The sequence below is a fragment of the Bactrocera dorsalis genome, chromosome 2 (assembly GCF_023373825.1).
Source record: "Bactrocera dorsalis isolate Fly_Bdor chromosome 2, ASM2337382v1, whole genome shotgun sequence".
Classification (NCBI taxonomy): Eukaryota; Metazoa; Arthropoda; class Insecta; order Diptera; family Tephritidae; genus Bactrocera; species Bactrocera dorsalis.
Window position 1 is genome coordinate 5595108 of NC_064304.1, and position 19939 is coordinate 5615046.

The following is a 19939-nucleotide window of genomic DNA, read 5'->3' on the forward strand; positions in this document are numbered from 1 at the left end:
ATCAATTACTAATATTTAAATAGAAAATTTATCAGCCTAGCCCCCGAATCTCATGCTAACATCCAGCACATACCTGTACATACATATGCTCATATTAGAAATAAATACTCTCACTCATAAGCTCCCCAAATGCCGACTAACCACTGCCCACTAATTTAACTCTATACATTATAATTAAGTTAATTAAAATCCTTAACCCTTGCAGTGACCACAATAAGCATCACCCATGATCCGCATGACCGCCCAGTAATCATTCCATTGCACAAACAAAAATCATCTTTCATTACAATTACCATAACCACTAATCAATAATCCATACTTCAATCATCTCCGCTTTCATTTAATTGCTCGCTACTAATACATATATGTCTAACCATTCACATACATCACTCCACTTCTTCAAGAAAAAACCCTCTTCCACTCATTATCTATAATGCAACATCAATCACAACAAAATCGTAGAAATCCTCATTCCGAAATCGAAAAGTAGCAAATCTTAAACCAAATAAAATTTTGGTGCCGTAACCGTTTAGTTTGATTGTTGTTGTAATCGTATTGTGTTTTGTGTGTGTTTGTCTTTTGCAGGACGGTCAGCGCGGTCATTTAGAGGGTCTAGCATCCGTCTATTGTGAATTGTTAATGGCTCCCTTTGGAGATATTTTAAGTGCTTTAGAAAACGCTCGTCAGGCGGCGTGGGCGGAGCGAAGTCCCCTGAATCCGGCCGGTGGCAGTGGGAGTAGCGGTAGTGGTAGTGGCGTCAGTGGCATTGGTGGCCCCAGCGCCAGCACACACCACCGGCATCACGGTCATCGCGGCCATTCGAGCCAAGGTGGCCTGCCAAATAGTCATAGTCAGCCAATTTATGTGCCAGGAAAATACTCGGTATGTATGTGTAGCATAGTTATGTAAGTAGTAAATATCTATTCTTTTTTTTTTAATTCGGTGACAATATTTGCATTCAAAAATCAACTGAGTTCTGAAACAATCTGAATTCTGAACTTTTATATGTATAATGCTTTATTTAGAATATTCCTTCCGATTATATGAAGTTCTTTCCTGATAATAATTTTTTTAATCATATTCAGCATTCCAACACGGTTCTTTATTTCTCACCACTCGGTAGATTTAAATGCAACCGACCCATTACTTCAGCAATAATAATAATGAAAGAAAGGATTTTTTCTCTTATTTATGCAAATAATAAGTATATAAAATACCTCAGAATGTTCTTATCCCATTAGACTAACAGATATATAATTTAATTTGGTGAAGTTTCTATATACATATTTTATCATGAAGTATTCTACATTTTAATTGATAAATTTTTAATTTTTTTTTTAATATTTGATTAAAAGAAAAATAATTAATTGTTTTTTCGAAAATGTTACATAATGCTTTTTCATGATTTTTTTCAAAATTTTTTTTAATTTTTTTCAAAATTATTCCAAAACTTTTTTTGAAAAAGTTTTCATTTATTTTTCGAAATATTTCACGTTTTTGTTCCAAAATGTTTCTTACGGTTTTTTCAAAATGTTTTTCGTATTTTTTTTTGCGAAATTTTTTTCATATTAAGTTATTTTTTTTTTAATTTGTTATAATATTTTTCAAACGGTATTCCAAAACTGTTTTTCAAGAATGTTTAATATTTCTTTTAAGTAATAAAAACACTTATTTCGTTTGAATCAAATTTCAAGGAATTTTGATCAATTCCTTTTTTTAAATGTTTTTCATAATTTCTTTTCAAAAAGTTTTCGATATTTTTTTTTGTAAATAAATTTTAATATTTTTTTCCTTTTAATATTTTTTTCAAAAAGTATTTTAAAACTTTTTTTTTAATATTTCTAAAACTCTTTTTTAATATTTCAAAACTTTTTTTGAAAAAATTTTATTTTTTTTCCAAAATATTTTATATAATTTTTGTTTCTAGAATGTTTCATAAAATGTTTATCATAATTTTTTTTTTTTCAAAATGGTTTAGTTTTTTGAATATAGTTTTCATATATTTTTTCCAATAATTTTTCAAAAAATTTTAATATTTTTTTTTTCAAGTTATAAAAATACTTTTTTCGTTTAAATCATTTTTCAAAGTGTTCTGATCAATACGGTCGAGACAACTCCAAAATATTAGTTTGAATGCGCAAACCACCTCTTCTGGAGCTGCCATCTGTTGACCAATTATTTTTTTAACTTTTTCAATATTTTTTTACGAAAGCCAACATGAATTTCATTTTGGTATCCTTGAAAAGTGTGTGCGATCTTCCGCAAGATATATCTTCGAGATTATCATTTAAAATCTCACTGATGATCGAAATACACTTTTATTGAGGAATTATTTATACTTTCGGATATACTTGCATTTATAATACTATAACGGGGTTAAGCTTTGCGCGTGGCAACTGAAGCCAGTTTACTTGAGAAAGCAGATAACAATCCTGAGATTGTATATTTGCAAAAATGTATGGCAAACCAACAATAAATGACTTTCTTTCGTTTTTTGTAACAAAAGATGGTTGCTGTCTGGGCTTAGTACGGTTACTACAGAAACTATTAACACTAAAATCCAAACTTAAATCAAAAAAAAATTCAAAAACACCAAAAAATCCTAAAATTAACAAAAAACTGTGCGCACAAAGACTGTCTCTGACTTCCCAAGGTTACGCCATATTGTTGCAAATCGCAATAACCGCCTGAGCTTGCGTCGAGCGACCAGCTCATACAAATATTTTGAATAATTAATTTTCATTACGTTCACAAATTATCGCTTCCATTTCGCATTCAACTTTTATGCAAACGAATTTCTTATGGAATTTTGAGTGAGCATACAAACCGTTAGACGCTGTAAGGCCGACACAAAACAAATTTACTTTCTTTCATTTAATCAAAGATGAAACTTTTCATGAATTAAAAACAATGTACGAACATTTGCAATTGCTTTGTGTTGACGCGTCCATGGGGATTAAACGAAAGTCAAGCAACCGACAAGAAGCAGAGCGTTAGTGACTTGTAAGCTGCTCGAAACCGACTCGCTCGCAAAGTCAAATAAACACGCAAACTTAATATTTATATTATATAAATAATATATATATATATATGTATATATATATGTGTGTTTGGATGTAACGGTAAATAGTGTACAAATAAATTTGCTGTCGGCATTTCACTTTTCGCCTTTACTTCTCTAATTCTTTTATTTAACTTCTTCGTGCCACCGCACCAAAAGGAAAGATGAGCTGCCTTCTCACTTGCCTGTTTATCTTGAAATCTAGTGAAAACCGCAGCTGTGTATTTGTGGTCCCCAAGCAATCCAAAAAGCTCAAACCGAATTTCGAAAGATCGCTTCAAATTCATTGCAACAAGAGCAGGAGTATGCCACTTGCACATATATTGTTACAAAGATATACAGAAAAATAATTTAGGTGCATACTTATGGTATATATGTAATAATATTAGGGTGTGCCAAAGCATCTAATAACGAATTTTTGGGTTAAAATTAACCTATATAATCGTACATAGAAAAAATGTCCTTTCAAAATCTTCTTCACGAACTCGAAAGCGGTAAATTTTTCAATGAAAAAAGCTTTGAAAATGAAAACCTACACAAATCAAGAAGCAATTAAAAAAATTTCGCACTAATAATTCCTTTAAAGTGTACCCCTTATAACCAAAACTTGCCCAAATCCAACCAAAACTGTTGAAGGCCCTAATCATTGAATATGTATATATTGTATCTATAGTTGACTTTTGACCGGAAAATCGGTCAATCTGTGAGATATAACGGGTGATTTTTTTGAGGTTAGGATTTTCATGCATTAGTATTTGACAGATCACGTGGGATTTCAGACATGGTGTCAAAGAGAAAGATGCTCAGTATGCTTTGACATTTCATCATGAATAGACTTACTAACGAGCAACGCTTGCAAATCATTGAATTTTATTACCAAAATCAGTGTTCGGTTCGAAATGTGTTATTATCGACAAATTTTGTTCAGCGATGAGGCTCATTTCTGGTTGAATGGCTACGTAAATAAGCAAAATTGCCGCATTTGGGGTGAAGAGCAACCAGAAGCCGTTCAAGAACTGCCCATGCATCCCGAAAAATGCACTGTTTGGTGTGGTTTGTACGCTGGTGGAATCATTGGACCGTATTTTTTCAAAGATGCTGTTGGACGCAACGTTACGGTGAATGGCGATCGCTATCGTTCGATGCTAACAAACTTTTTGTTGCCAAAAATGGAAGAACTGAACTTGGTTGACATGTGGTTTCAACAAGATGGCGCTACATGCCACACAGCTCGCGATTCTATGGCCATTTTGAGGGAAAACTTCGGACAACAATTCATCTCAAGAAATGGACCCGTAAGTTGGCCACCAAGATCATGCGATTTAACGCCTTTAGACTATTTTTTGTGGGGCTACGTCAAGTCTAAAGTCTACAGAAATAAGCCAGCAACTATTCCAGCTTTGGAAGACAACATTTCCGAAGAAATTCGGGCTATTCCGGCCGAAATGCTCGAAAAAGTTGCCCAAAATTGGACTTTCCGAATGGACCACCTAAGACGCAGCCGCGGTCAACATTTAAATGAAATTATCTTCAAAAAGTAAATGTCATGAACCAATCTAACGTTTCAAATAAAGAACCGATGAGATTTTGCAAATTTTATGCGTTTTTTTTTTTAAAAAAAGTTATCAAGCTCTTAAAAAATCACCCTTTACATACATACAATTGGCATTCAGAGAAAATCCTTTCATGACAATAGTAAATCGGTGTGTCAAAAATGGCTGGATTCGGGCCAATACTTCCCAAATATAAAAATCTTCGAACATCCAGGTGACTTTGTACTGCATATACATATATCTGTCAAAATGCAAGTTATCTCAATGAAAATCAGAAAGCTTGTTTTACTCATAACAGTGTATCTATGGGCCTAAAATGGATCAAATCGGGCGAAAACTTGACCTAGCCCCCATATAACGAATATCAGGATTTGCGAACATCCGGCTGACTTTGCTCCATATGATTGGTGATTGTATGTGATGTTAATGAAATCCAGAGAATATTCCTTTAGTATATGGTGTGATAAAAGTTAATGTGGAGGGGTAGAAAAGACGTGTTCTCATCGCCATGATTTCTACCCTAGCCTTCATCTAAAGAATAAAACAATGATGGATATTTGATTAGTACGAATGTCGCTGCCTTAAGGTGCCGCAACACCCAAAAAAAAGGAATATAACTTCGGAAATGGTTTGAAAAATCCTTTTAGGGAGACCTTTCAGAATATCTAAGCTATCGAATTTTTGAATAAAACAAATATTCGATTTCTTCAAATTTTTAAACTAGAACAACTCCCTTAATATTCGATGTTAGTTCTTCTTTAGCTCACCCTAATATATACAGCACATATATGTGGTAATAAATATCCAGGCAGCAGGCAATAGAGCATTACCAATCATCATTTAATTCATTTCGTTTGTACAAATACAACAAATTTGAATTGCTCATGTAACCGTTATGGCATTTTCTTATGTGCTCGAGCACTTTCTTCATCTCCAATTGCTTGCTGCTTCTTTCCTTCGCAATCCGCACTGTCTACCGGACAACACTACGAGTATGCCGACCTCAAAACTAATGCACTCGTTCAATACCGTTATTTCTTTCGCTCACGAGAAATGTAATTCAGCTGTAAGTCTGCTCGTTTTGCTATTTCTGGTGCTTGATTCTTCTTTGCTTTTTATTTGTTTTCTACCGCTGCCTTCTTCTCCCTTCTTCCGCCTGGCGCCTACACAACTCGTTCGTTCGCATTTTTCTTCGGCAACAACAAGTCTCGAAGGTGTTAATCCGTTTTAGCGTTCAAGTTGCACAAACACTTGGCAGCTGCATGAAAGCTGCTCAAATTACTTTTCAGCCATGTTTACGGCCCAACAATAACAATAACACAACAAACAACAGTTCGCAAGCAATTCGTGCAATACACAACTAAGAAAATATTTATCCTACGGTTTGGCATTACCGTTTTTGGCCGTATTTATTTTTCATGCTTACTTTATTGCCACTTCTAAGCGGTTGTTGCAACTTGCTGCTTTCCCGCTTTTTTCTTCGCCTTCGTCTTCACCTTTTTAGCAGCGTGAAATGTTGCACCAACAGCAAAGTAGTTAACAGCCCACTCAATTTAATTTACCACACACATATAAATATATACTCGTAGTTAGTTTTAGTACACACACATACACACATCAGCAAAACCCGCTTGCTTTATAGGCCAACAAATCTCACTTTTGTTTTCTTGCGTTTTTTTTGCAGCCCTCGAGTTGTCTATCGGACAAGGAAGAGGACGAAATTTACGGTTTTGGTTATGGTGTTTTTGCACCGCGTGTTGCACGTGGCGGCCTCACACAGCAGCAGCAGCTACTGCAACAGCACACCTTGCAGCAGCAACAACAGGCGCAAGCAGCACAACAACAACAGCAGCAGCAATTACCATTAGTGCCAGGTAGCCAACAGCATTTGCAACATCAGCAACAACAACACCAGCATCAAGCCCTACAAGCCCATCAAACACTCCCGCCGAATGTAGCACACTTGAATTTCCTGCAGCAAAAGTAAGTTGAAGGTGTTGCCAACCACAATGAAGTGCAAAAACACACACACATATCCACACAATTTCTAATTCTACTTCATTTCCTTCTAATTACAGTTGCTTAAGTCCAAGATCAGCGTATTTCTACGAATTTCCACCTAATGCAGGTAAGTTTCCGATTTATTACCAACTAAAAATGGCAGAAAATACGTGGGTAGGTGAAAGAGTTTGTTAGCAGTTTGGAATAAGGAGATATTTGTATTGTGTTTTTGTTTTATTTTGTTAGTCGAACTTAAAACTTTTGAGTTTGCGAACATTTAAAGTATTAATCAACTGCAAACTAAAGGCAACTTTTTAGCTTCTAACTCTTTTTCATTCAATTCCAATCACTCCTTAGTCGACCTTTTATAATTTACACTGGTAAAATGAGTACAAATCGCGAATCTTAAAGAAGCCGATACTTAGGCGCAGGTCCGCCTCAATATATGGATTTTTTTGCTCTTAACTTCGCGACTTCAAGCTAATTGCTCGACTCCCTTTTAGATTAGACCGATTCCTCGAAAGAGGCATCATTTCTTACTCCTCGGAATCGTATTGACCTTATGTAGCACGTTCGCAGTATTACAAATTTAGTATCAACATTGGATATATGGTACCTGAGAACCCGCAGAATCACCGTGCTTTCGAGACCATTTGTGGCCACGGTTTTGTTTCAAAAATTTGTTTGTTTGAAGAAATAAGTTGGTTTGTGCTTTACATATTGATCAGTGGATATGGAAATATGTCCAACCAAAATAAAGTACTTTCCATAATCGTTGAAAACTGGGAAGTGAGTTATGACACACTAGTGTTCGAACACTGGTACCTAAGAACACAACCCTATACAGGGCGGCTGTTCCGCTGCTCACATAATAACTATTCCTGGCCTTTCAGCTCCTTCAAGTTTTGTTTGATGCAGTGGACCCTAGAGTAACACGTTAGCCGGATGAGAAGGGACATATTCCACGGCTCCCAATACTCCACCTTAAAAGATATTGAGCAGCCAGGTGGATGGAGAGAAGTCGCTGAAGTCACGGATGGGTCGAAGCTAGGAGGGAAGGTTGGAGGAGGAGTTTTACTATGAGCACTCACTCTTAGCTTTGGGCTACCGGACCACTGTAGTGTTTTTAGGCGGAAGTAGCTGGTATTAAGGTGCAGCCAACAGCAGAACGTCAATGCTGTGCTCTCAAAGCTAATAAAGGGGTGTCAGTCTTCTCTAAAAATAACATCTAGTCATCACTGGACTTGTTTCGGTGCCTGGTCATAGCGAAATCGTTGGCAATTGCAAAGCCAACGAGGTAGCCAGAGGGGCGCTCTTGCCACGCTTACATCGGAATGGGACCGAGTTGGATTTCCTTTGGCATCTTGTGTATTAATATTAGACCAATGGGTCTCAGCATGTGCTGGTTGAAGAACCGCTACTGTGCGACTGCAGGATCCTTTTAGAGTAGAATGTAGGAGATCTTCTGAATGGCTTACCCTTAACGAAGTTTATCTTGCCGCCATAATAGCAGTTCTTACTGGACATTGTCCAACAGGCTTTCATGCGGTAAGGTTATAAATCCTTCCAGACTTAAGTTGTCAAATTTGTATAGAGAAGGGTGAGGTGGAAATATCCAGGCGCTTTCTACTCCTTTATCCAGCGTCTGCAAAATTGAGAATGAAACATCTCGGCAGTTTTATCTTCGACGAACCAAAAGCAAAGCAGAAGCTGACATTGGGCGCTTCAATAAATTTATGTAGGCTCAAAGCACTTAGTCTATTCATAAGGGTCTTATAATATATTTTGTCGAAGAGTTTTTAGACGTTCTAATCTATCCAAGTGAGATACCTGCCAGGAAAGATCTCTCAACCTAACCTAAATATAAAAATTAAAATATAAAGTTCTCGTACCATCAGCACATAGCAAACTAAATTTTCTGTGTATTTTTACTTACTCTTTTGCAGAAGGTCGTGAGACCAAGAAACGTACCACCTTAGCGAGACTTTTAAAGGGTCTGAAAACTGTAAATCGACGAGACCGAAGTAATCAACAAACCGCCGCACAAGTGAGGGTAAGTAAAAACAAGTTTTATAATATCAATAAATAAATAATAAATTAATTAATAAATATTAGAAAACTGGCAAAACGGAGTACCCTAGTTAAGGGATCAGATATTACATAGAGTTAGCACATACTGCTGATTAGTAGACTAAGCAGCTGGGTCTAATAGCAATAACAAAATGTTACCAAAGTCAAGCCTTACTAGATATTGAGCCAATATTTTCGTTTTCCTAGCCTGCAAGCCTATACAAAGAGCGTATTTATCTATGTTTTTCTCATTCTCAGTAGTCCTCGTTAGGCAAGCGCTATCACACAACACTTTCTTCTAAAGCCTTATAAGTATCTGCGAGTTTCTTGTGCACTTTTGTACTAACCAGCAATAGTGTTGCTTTATCGCTTTAAGAATTTCGAAGCATTCGTAAAACTTTTAGGGGTGCAGTAGAACTAGCAAAGCCAAACTTTAGTATTTTCTTGCATGATATTTGCAAATTGCGCCGCGGCACTAAAACAAACGTTTGAGTCGTCTTCAAATGGCGTCCATATACTTCTCCATCAAATATCCTGTTCTGTCACTGCTGCTCCGCGTTGAAAGTGTTTTATGCCACCGAAGACATAGTGTGCCACATCAATAATGCACATACTATGGCATAAACACGAATATTTAGCTATAAAAGGCAAGCGTTTTTTATGCGCATGTGAGTTGCGCAAGTGCGCGCTTATTGCCGCTACAAAATGCTGCGCTAAATTTTTCATGAGCTGTTTTTTTCCGCTTGCGCCATCTTAAGGAGACAAATGCGCCACGACCATCTCCAATCAAATTCGCTGGAGTTTGCTCTTTAAATGCTTGTTTTGCAAATTTCTGTTTACATTCGCTTAGCTTTTAGGGGTTCATCGCTGCACTTTGTTTTTGCTGTTATTACCGTGTTTATATTGCCACTGAAACCGAGCGCGCCACATGCCAGCATTCCGCTGTGCTGCGCGCTTATTCTTTTGTTGTCATATTTAATCTACACCCTAGGGACATGCAAATTTTTGCTCAACGCACACACACACATATATGTACAGGTGTTGGTATGCACAACATGGGAGCGCCTGCCGCCTGCCACACCGCCCCAATGTCCGACCGTCTTCCACGCTGCCGCAAGTGTTTACAATGTAAAGGTTAAACGCGCCGCCGACGCCGCTCGCCGCCCTCGTTTATCTGCTATTCCAAAAGGATTCATTGAAGACGTTTTCTTTCTTTGATTAAACCAACATTTGCCAGGGGAAACATAAAAGGCGCAAGAAGGCGACGTAAATATTCCGGCTTTCTTGTAGAAGAAAGAACTGCGAAGTTTCTTGGCAATGAAACGGTTGCAGTGGCGCTGACTTGGCGATGGCATTGGCCGCCGAGATAGCGCACAGCGAGCAAACAAGCGCGCAACACCCCTTCCTCTCACGCTGCACACACACACTTTCACCAAACGAAGTCATAAATAACGCGAAAGGATAGAAGACACGCAACTGAAGATAAATATTGTTTGCTTGTCTACATATATATATATGTGTGTGTGGGTGTGTGTAAGCTATGACACCTGCGTCCGCAAAAACGCTATTGAAAAGCTGCCAACACAAAAAAAGGATAACGCTCAGCTAAGGTGGTTGGTCGCCGCAAAACGCGGAAGCCGTAAATTCAGCAGCAGCAAAGTGCGATTAGGCTGCCAACACCAGCCGCTGAGGGTTCCTGCAATTCGGTTTCACTTTACAAATGTCTAATTAAAAAATGAAGAGCGCCGCTTTGAGCAGGCGTTGAATGAAGCGCGCGAGATTATGAGAAAAAATTACAGCGATCTAAAATTTTACGATAAGCATTTCTTTTGTGCGCAGACCCTTGTCTCAGCTTAATTATATGATATATTTGAACGTCCGCAAGGTTCAGCCGCTGCGCTGTTATCAAGTGCCAGCGTATGTCTCACGGATTTATTAAAATCTGTTTGCTTTGAATTGGCCACAGCGGACACATTGCCAGTAAATTATTTGCGAGTTTAAAATATTTTTGCTTTTAGACAAAACTAAATTAATAATTAACCAAAATAAACGAATGGAAGAATGAGATAATTACAAGAGAAATCTTTTGAGAGGAATTTCTTGTTCAAAATTTTCGTGAAGCAACCTCTCAATGCAAATGCAATGTTGGATGATGGCGCTTTGAATTTGCTTTAAGTTAGAGTAATGGCAAACTTAGTTGGATAATTCTAAAAAATATTATATTCACTTTTTGTATTTTTTAACTGTCTGTAGTATGCAAAATATCAAAAAAAAAAATTATAATTATTTAGTCAATTTGGTTTCAGCGTTATCTCCGAAGTAAACTCTCCGATCGCTTTGATTTTTTCTGCTTATTTTTTATATGTTTCTCAGTACAAATACCAACCAACTTTACGGTTCATGAAAAAGATAAATTTTTCGGTTAAAATTTGAAACTTTTTCCAAATTTTGCTATTTTGTTAATTTTCTTTATTTTTTTATACACACGGGTCTTTGTATAGGCAATACTTTACAGATTTACAGTGCGTTCAAAAAATGATATTTTCCAATGGACCAAGCTACCTAGTGTTTGTTGGGAAAAATGTTGTAGTTGTAGAAAATATTTTCTTTTGTTCTAACTGCAGTTCTTTCAGTACTTGCTTTAATCTCCTGCGTTGTCTTTTATAACCTGATATCCTTGATGGCAATTTGCAAATAAATTTTCCAATTTTTTCCTAAATTTTTATTCCAAAATAAGCGACCTCCAGGCATGTTGAAGAAGCTGTATAAAATCTCTTGTTTACTTGAAACGTTTTCTAGATATTTTGTCTTTCATTCCGGACCAAATATTCTGTACTAGATCGGCGTCAATTAACTGTAATGACTAGTCTAAAGTAAGAATTTGTTACTTCTTGTTTCCTTTCAGTTCAGTGTTTACTGCTATGCTTTGGATCGTGCAGTATCCAATCATGGTTATTTCTACCGTAAAGCGTTTCAGCTAACTAGAGTAAACTCCTTTTATATAATTTTAACATTCTAACGGCATTAGAATTTTCTTTAAAGCACCTCAAATTCATGAGAAGAATGCAATCAATGAACATGCATCTATTGAGGCTGCTTAACACTTCATTGAGTAAGTGTTTGTCCGTTTCTTAGCCAAACATGTCTCAAGCGGTTGAACAATACGTTGATCCATCTGTAAATATTTCGTTTCTCCAATCATTTTGTCAGCACCCAATTCAATTTTTTTTCAATGTGTGGTTTTGAAAGTAGCGGCTTGCTAGCACTACTGCTGCGTTTGATGCCAGATCTTTAAAGTCTTCCCAATATTGTATTTGGTGATATATCCAAACTCTTTCTAAAAAATGTTTAACCTCTCTACGGCTGAGCACTGGTTCCTTCTCAAAGAGAAAAAAGTAGCTTTGTCCTCACTTAAAGATATCACTTGCTTCCTGCTGCTTCCGTTTTCAGTTTTCCATAATGGTCAGACTACCTCTTCCAAAATATACAACACCTATTTATATACTCTGAATTTTTTAATAGTTCATTTGGGATCTTTAGGGTGCTTTGTTAGAAATGCTACTCCAAAATATTTCTTATATCGAGATTAATTTTCCACTTTCACGCAGGAACTGAAACATTAAGCAGTAAAGTAACTTTAATATTGAAGCAAGTTCGGAGCGTCTAAAGAAATTGCATGTGAGTTCATATGAATAATGAAAAAAAATTTACCCTTGTACCTTCCGACCCTAAATGAAGACGGACGTTAAAATTTTCTTGTTTTTTTTGCGAGGAGTTCCGTATATATTATTATTTTGCGTAAAAAATGTTCCTAGGATTTCTTTAACTGTTTAATAGTCCAAACTCAGCAGCTGATATAGCTTGTTTCCAAAAGCTAGAGTATTGAGATCGAGAACGTTTTTCCAAATATCACCCAATCATATTTTCGTATTTTACTGACACTTTTTAGCTTCAGTTTATCCATAATATCTCTATGTTTCGTGCCCAGAAATATGAAAATAATTAATAAATATTTTTTTCGCTAATTTTTAGGCGGCGAATGAACGACTGAGACATTTTCAAACAATGAATGGCGGACAACACCAAAGCTTTGAAGAGACAATCCACAGGGTAAGTTTAAAAAAATTGTAGCGTATGAAAATGCAGCACTGTTTGTAAGCAAGAAAAACTTTAATTTTTATAAAATCATAACATAACAAAATTAAAAAAAATCAAAAATTCAAAAGTTCAAAAGTTCGCACAAAAAAATTTTTGCTTAAGCAATTTTTTTTTCTAAAAAACACAATTAAAAATTTCCTAAGGGTTTATTATTTTTCCAATCACATAGATAGCTAAAAGTTTATAAAACAATTTCGTATATGCGAATATATTTTTTTAGGGTGGTCCAATCACATAGATTTGTTTGCAATTATTTATGTTTTGAGATTCCTTGTTTTTTCAATAATATTTTTTTCTATGAAATCATTCTTGGTCCGAGATTTTAATATTCACATTTTTCTTTGGTTTTTTTTGGTCTTCGAATTGTTGTCTGTGGAAGCTACTCGGGTCTACGAAAAAAGTGCCTGGCAATGCCAAAGATTTTTCAGCTTAAAATTATATTGAATAAAAAACCTAAAAATTGTATTATTAAAATAAATGAAGACACCTGATGACCGAATCAAAATTTAAATTTTTGATAAAATTTTTTAGTAAAAAAATTTCACTTCAGTGGAGTGACTTAAAATATTGAAATTATTCTCAAAACTATAATTCCTTAGATCATTATCACATTTCTGAGTGTAAAAATTCTATCGGTGAAGCCGCTTCGTAGAATATACGTTCCAAATTCCTAAATTATTTGCCGATCGATTTTTTTTAAATAAAATCCTCCATGAATACATGTGGGGAGACAGACACTCAGTTTATTTATATTTTCTTGTTGCAGCGCATCCTCTCCAACATTTACACCCCTTAGTTTAGTACGATTCATTCAATTGAAATCCTTTTAAAGCGATTGCAAACACTTTTCTTAAAACTCACTAGCATGCAAAGCCTTCAATACAACAAATTTGCAAGGAAAGTCAGAAATTCGATATTATTGAACTGAATTAGTTATGCACCCTTTTATCGCTTACATTTGTACAAGGGTTCACTACTCTGAAAATAAAATACTTTTGCTTCGATTTTAGATAATAGACAGATTTCGTTCAACTCGGCGTATGAGTAACCTCTGAGATTTAACATTTTGCCACAAAGCAAGAGTGGCCGAGCATTTACTATTCAAAAATCCAACAGCTGGCAGGGAAAGTTTGAATCCGTTGAGCATTCAATTCATTCTTTCAACGAGACATTACAGGAAAATCTACATTAACCCTATAAGAGCAACACCACTGTCACCCTATGAATTTTCCGATTTCCATTTTTTTTTTTCAAAATAAAAACACTAAAAATATATTTTTTAAGTCTGTTTGCTATTAAATTTGTTGAAACCCGGATTAGCAGATAAAAATCGTGTTTAAAAATGTATTTCATTCCCCCCATCTCATTTTTGTTGCTTGTGGGAGGGAAATATGTATCTTGAAGCAGTTCAAGCATCCAACACACCAACCAAGCTGCAATCTAATAGAAATAAAAGCAACTAATAACACAAAAACAACAAGAACTCACCTGAGTGTCAGTGGCGTAATGACATTGTCGCGCAGCGCTGAGGGTGTAGCCGGCAACAGCGAATTGTATGCAATATTTAAAAGTTCATTGCCGTCGACATTCATTATTAATGACAAGTGCAACAACAACAACAACAAAAACATAACAGCCGCTGTGTCTAACACGACCGAGAACACAGCTCCCGTGCGCATGAAATTGCAACAACGGCAACAAGCGAGAAATAAAAGTAACAACTCACAGGTGGCGAGGGAGGAGGAGGCCCAGCACAGCGCCGCATTGCCGTGCAATGAAGATGTGAGCATAAGAAAGTGCGGTGGCATAACGGCGCTGCTGGGCTGGTGCGCCAGCCAGCCACGGTGTAGCGTGTATTGTCGTTACATGTTGTTACCGTTTTTCTGGTGTTTCTTGTTGTTCCTGTCATTGCATTTATTATGCATATTCTCCTCAGACACTGCCATAACTTACTACACGAAAACAAAAACGAAATACACATAAAAACAAGAAATAAAAGAAAACGCGCTGCGTTCCGTTGGGGCGCCGCATATTGTTGTTGTGCTTGTTGAGTCGTGTATGCTAACCGAAAATATGCCTGAACCTACTGCATAAATTAGACTTTTTGTGTGCGCGGCAGCAAATTCGAAACAAAGTTTGACTTGCAGAACGTGTTGTTGTTGTATTTTTTGTTGTCACAGTCACACGCCACACATGCAGCAGCATCCACAGTCCACACCACCTGCGGGCTTGACTCAAAGGCACGAACTTCGGCGCCACAGCGCTGTAATTTCGCTTCAATTTTTTAAGCGCGCTTAGTTGTTTTTGCTGTTGTTGTATTGTTATCACTCGCCTGGCACTATACTGCTTCTTATCCGCAGCCTATACCACTCGCGCGCCTAAGCTTGTAGTGCTTATTATTGCCAGCTGTCGGCGCCGTGCACTAGCTCCCCTTTTGTTGTTGTGTTGCATGCTACTTGTTGTTGTTTAATTTTGTCAATTCGTGCGCACAATTGCGCTACTTAAGCGTACTTTTGGCAGCGCCTTCATTCCGGCACACCACGTTGCCAATGATGGCATTTAAGGTAACCGTGTTGCAGATGCTGCCTTCGTTGCCACCAATGCCACCAACGTCGCCACCACCGCTTTGTAAGTGTTTATACAAACTTTCAGCAAGTGCATACACGAAAAGCGGAATATTTACAGTGTGCTCTACACACACTCACACGCACAGTCGCAGGCGTGACGCTCCTCACATCGTCTGTGCCTACAGGGCGTATGAGTGTTCGCAGTGCCTGGCTGCCGGTTGACAAGTGTTTCGCATACGCCGTGTCGTCGCGTTGCAAAGTTTCCATTTTTTCCTTTTTGTTGTTTTAGTTTCGCTATTTTTGAATACTCATTACACTGGTAGTGGTGCTCTTTAGTCGCGCCCATAAGTATGCACATAAATTTATTTACTTTATTTGCATGCTGTTGCCTTACAAAAAGCGAACTTTTGACTGCCAAATAAAAATTTTGGTTTTCTGCAGGCCTCCTCTTAGCTTTAAGTATATATTTAGCTCATTTTTGCATCATCAAAGTGCTACTTTCGCTTTCGAGTGCCATTAAAATGCTGGAATTTAAAAATATTTCGTATGTGTTTTCCATTTTCAGCTGAAAGTACAAGAAGCAATGCGCAAAAAGGAGAAATTCCAACGCGAACACGAAGAGGTAAGCCTGCATTAAATAAATAATTTTTGCTTGAATTCGCATATTTTAAAAATTTAGTTGGTTGCATAGGCTTTGAAGAAAATTATATAAATAATTTAGAGTTTATTATCGAAAAAATATACAAAGTGACAATTTAAGGTTTCCTGAGTTATCAGGGCCAGGCTCTTATTAAGAAGTGTGAGTCTGTTATGTTATTTTATTCTTAATATTTCATTTTTATATAATATTTAGTTCACATCATTGCTATAATTTGGGTCAATATTTTATATTTTTATTTATTTATATTTAAATATCGTTTTTCAATCAGCTTTTTCATTTTACACATTTTTCTCAATACTACACATTTCGAATTTGTGGACAAAGGACCCGATTACTATCAAATTTTTTTTTAGCCAAAGTTTTTTTTTTCTTTTTTTTAATTTGAATAAAAATCGAATTTTGTCTATCCGAAAATTAACCGCTTTCATTTTGTCAATTTTTTGTTTTTTTTTAGTCGCCATTATACGGACAATATTTTTAGAGAGAGTGTTTTTCATTAGGGGAGGCGTGTAACTCAAAAAGTATTAATATTTTTCTTAAATATTTTTTACAAAAATTCTCAAAGTTGCAGTTGCAGTCGCAGTTGTTTTAGTTTTAATTAACTCTTTTTGTAAACTGTTTCAAGTGATGTGTTTCTTAAGTGGGTGGTCTAAAGGCCCGAATTTCGAGTGTTTTGTTTTTTGTTTATTTATTCATTAAGTTATCCATCCTATAAGTTGAGGTGTAAAAATGCTATGTCATTGGGGGCTTGCGTGGCATTCCCCGAATTTATTTTTTTATTTTTTTTTTGGTTAAATAATGATTAAAATCTCACCTTTCCAACACTATGTGGTATAACACAATGTGATTGGCAGCACGGGAGATATACAAAAAGACTTTTTCCCATTTATGTAGCCTTATTGGAAGATATTTTTTCAAGTATGATTTTCATTTAGTAGAGCATAATTGTCCATCGATAAATAAGTACCTCTCGAAGGGGATTGATTTACATTTTTCTACCAATTGGTTTACAACAGGGCGTAACTTTTAAAAGTCGATCGAAACTAGGATCATTTTGGTCTTTCATTTCATCATTGTTGTTGAAATGCAACATTGATTTTATTTTTTCTAATTTATTTACTAACATATTGTCATGTATTAATTTAGCGTCCAATATCTTAGACTATTAGGGATTTGAACAATAGAAGACATCACAAAACTTATCCCTAAAAACTTTTTTTTAGATTTTTTTTTTCCATTTTCTCTGGGTTTTTTTGACAAGTGTATAAATTCGATTGATAAACTATTAAACCCATGAGATCATCTGAAAAAAATATAAAAAGTAGCTGCACGGGCCATCAAAATTTAAAAAATCTGCCGGCAGATGTTTGTTGCTTTTAACTCCTTTTTAACATTTAGGTCAAAAGAACATAAACAGCTTTCAGATGGAAACATAAATCCGCACTAGAAGTTTGCTTCTTTTATTGAGCGCCGCTTAGTAATTAAATATATAATAACTTCTATGGTCTTTAGAAGAACATTTCGGCAACAGTACATCTATAAAGCAAGCGACTTTCCAATAGATTGTCTCATTACTCTATTCGGACATCTAAATAAAAATAATTTTAGAATTTTATTCCGATTAAAAATCACAATTTATTTGTTGCTGCTTCACGTAAGCAATCGCAAACACAATTTTCGAAATACCACCACTCAAGCATATATACTTGCACTGCCGCTCTTCATATGGCTTGCCAAGCTTAAACTGCTGCTTTTTTGCTTAAACATAAATAATTCAGTCTAATTTACTAGACCAGAAGACAAATGACACATTTTCACTTTCCTTGCACGCAAATAAATTACAATCTCGCAAACTTCGGTCTCTCGCTGTTTTATGCCATGTAGTAGTGGTCAACCGCAGGACACACATATACAACCACAACAACAACAACTACATAAATACATAAACAAAAGACCGAAAGAGCGCTTGCTTGAGCATTGCAAATAATAAATACAAAATTGGCTTGGAAAAGTGTGCGGCTATGTGCAGTTATTCGAAGTTAGAAGTTCAAGTGTGTTGCCTTAATACTTTGCTGGCCGCCCTGCAGGAAAACTGTAGCCGAACTTTTCTTAATTAACTGCATGCATTACAATACAAGTTGGCACATATTAAAGGTTAGTGCAAAGGAACTCTAAGGGCGAAGAGGGTGAATGAAAGAAGGCTCACAATATAAATTACAAAATTTTGAATAATTTTTAAAAATTTGGAAACATTTTTCAGCACCTTAATTTCCCATAGTTACCCGCCAGTACGTGCTATTCGTTATCCTTCCACCAGCTTACCTGCTCGGCTTATTCTTAATCCATATTCGGTCCAGCCTATTCACACGCTTACTCGGCAGGCAGCAATTATGTGCCACCACAGCACCACACACACACACTCACCACTGTAGGCGTGCATCAACCACAGTGGCGTACAAAAGTGGAGAGCTGTGATAGATTGCACACGTAGAGCCTGCCATTGTTGGCATTGTTGGTCGGGCAACGAAAGTGTTAGCTAGATTAAATCTAATGTAAGCGAAACTTTTTAGACATGTAAGAGAAATTAAACCGAAATAAAACCAAACAAAGATTTATAAACCGCCCTGCGCCTGAAGTTATGCCAAGATGCGAGTATTCGCACACGCACACACACACACATGGTTACAATTGCCTCGTAAAGGCTCTGTGGCAGAAGTTGTTATGCAGCTGTAGTTCGCACTAAGAAGAACGAGCTGAAGCTCTCGAAGAGCACGTCGCTGGAATGCTGCAATTACTGTCTTACACTTGCCATTATTATTGTTGTTGTTGTTATTGTTGCTGTTGCAAATACAAAGCAGCAAAAATAAATTCGAAAAACTGTAACAAAATAATCAAAGTGAGGCAAGTTAAAGTACATATGAGACAACAACAACAACTAAAACTGCCGTTACTTTGGCTGCACATGCATATTCTATGAGTTATTGTAATTGCTGCTATGCCTGGCTTCCCTGCCATGTTGTGGCCACTGCTTTTGGCTGGCTGTTGCTCCTCTTGCCACTGTAGCGTCGGCTGCAGTGGCTGCTGGAACTTTTAGTGCAAATACACACACATAAAGAATATATGTGCCTGTGTCTTCACATATCTCAGTATGTGTGTATTGACAGTTATTTGTGTGCTGCTGGAGCACTTTATACTCTGTCATTGTTGTTGTTGTTTTTTTGTCTCCCTATTGTTAAATGCGCTTATGTTTGTTGTTGTCGCACGACTTAGCAGCCTCACATTAAAATCTGCACTCCTCCCCAAAAACACTTTGCCCCACTAGCAGCTCTATTATTGCTGCCAACAGCCATGTATGCGTGTATGTATGTGTTTGCTTGTGTTGTGTACACTTCAAACGCCTACAAACTGCCATGTAGACAATGCTTCTTACGCCCGCCACACTCTGTGAGTTGTTGCATGGCAATGGACAGTCGCTCAGTCATTTATTTGGCAGCGAGGCGGCAGCGCTGGCGGCGCATGCAATATTCATTTTCCAACAAATGACTGCAATTTACTCGACTCTTCTTCTTCTTCTGCACTCGTTCAAGTGCGGGATGCGCGCGGCGGTTAGTAGTGTGCACAGGTATGTCGTTCTAGGCATTGTTTGTGTAGTGATTATGTATGAAAAGGTGATTGCCCGCGCTCTCATGCCTCTGCAAGACACTCTGTGTCTCTTTGTAAGGCATCTCTGCGGTGATAAAATCTTCGTTTTATTTAATTACTGCGACTAATAAACAAGTAAGAATTCTATTATTCGAAACTATGGTTATGTACTGCCGTAGATTCTATTTGGACTTAATTTCATTTTGTATGTTTCGTTTGAGGTTAT

The 19939-nt window shown here is 36.7% G+C and overlaps 1 protein-coding gene across 2 annotated transcripts in view; it reads left to right on the forward strand.

The window, feature by feature from the left end:
* The window catches only part of LOC105233611 (sterile alpha motif domain-containing protein 5), a 366548-nt gene that overhangs the window by 319107 nt on the left and 27502 nt on the right, over positions 1-19939 (forward strand). For both annotated transcript variants that reach the window (XM_049446973.1, XM_049446974.1), the window contains exons 3-8: positions 586-882; positions 6299-6597; positions 6693-6742; positions 8562-8668; positions 12718-12795; positions 15976-16032. In XM_049446973.1, the coding sequence (XP_049302930.1) occupies positions 586-882; positions 6299-6597; positions 6693-6742; positions 8562-8668; positions 12718-12795; positions 15976-16032 (888 nt within the window). The remainder of the gene's footprint in view (positions 1-585; positions 883-6298; positions 6598-6692; positions 6743-8561; positions 8669-12717; positions 12796-15975; positions 16033-19939) is intronic.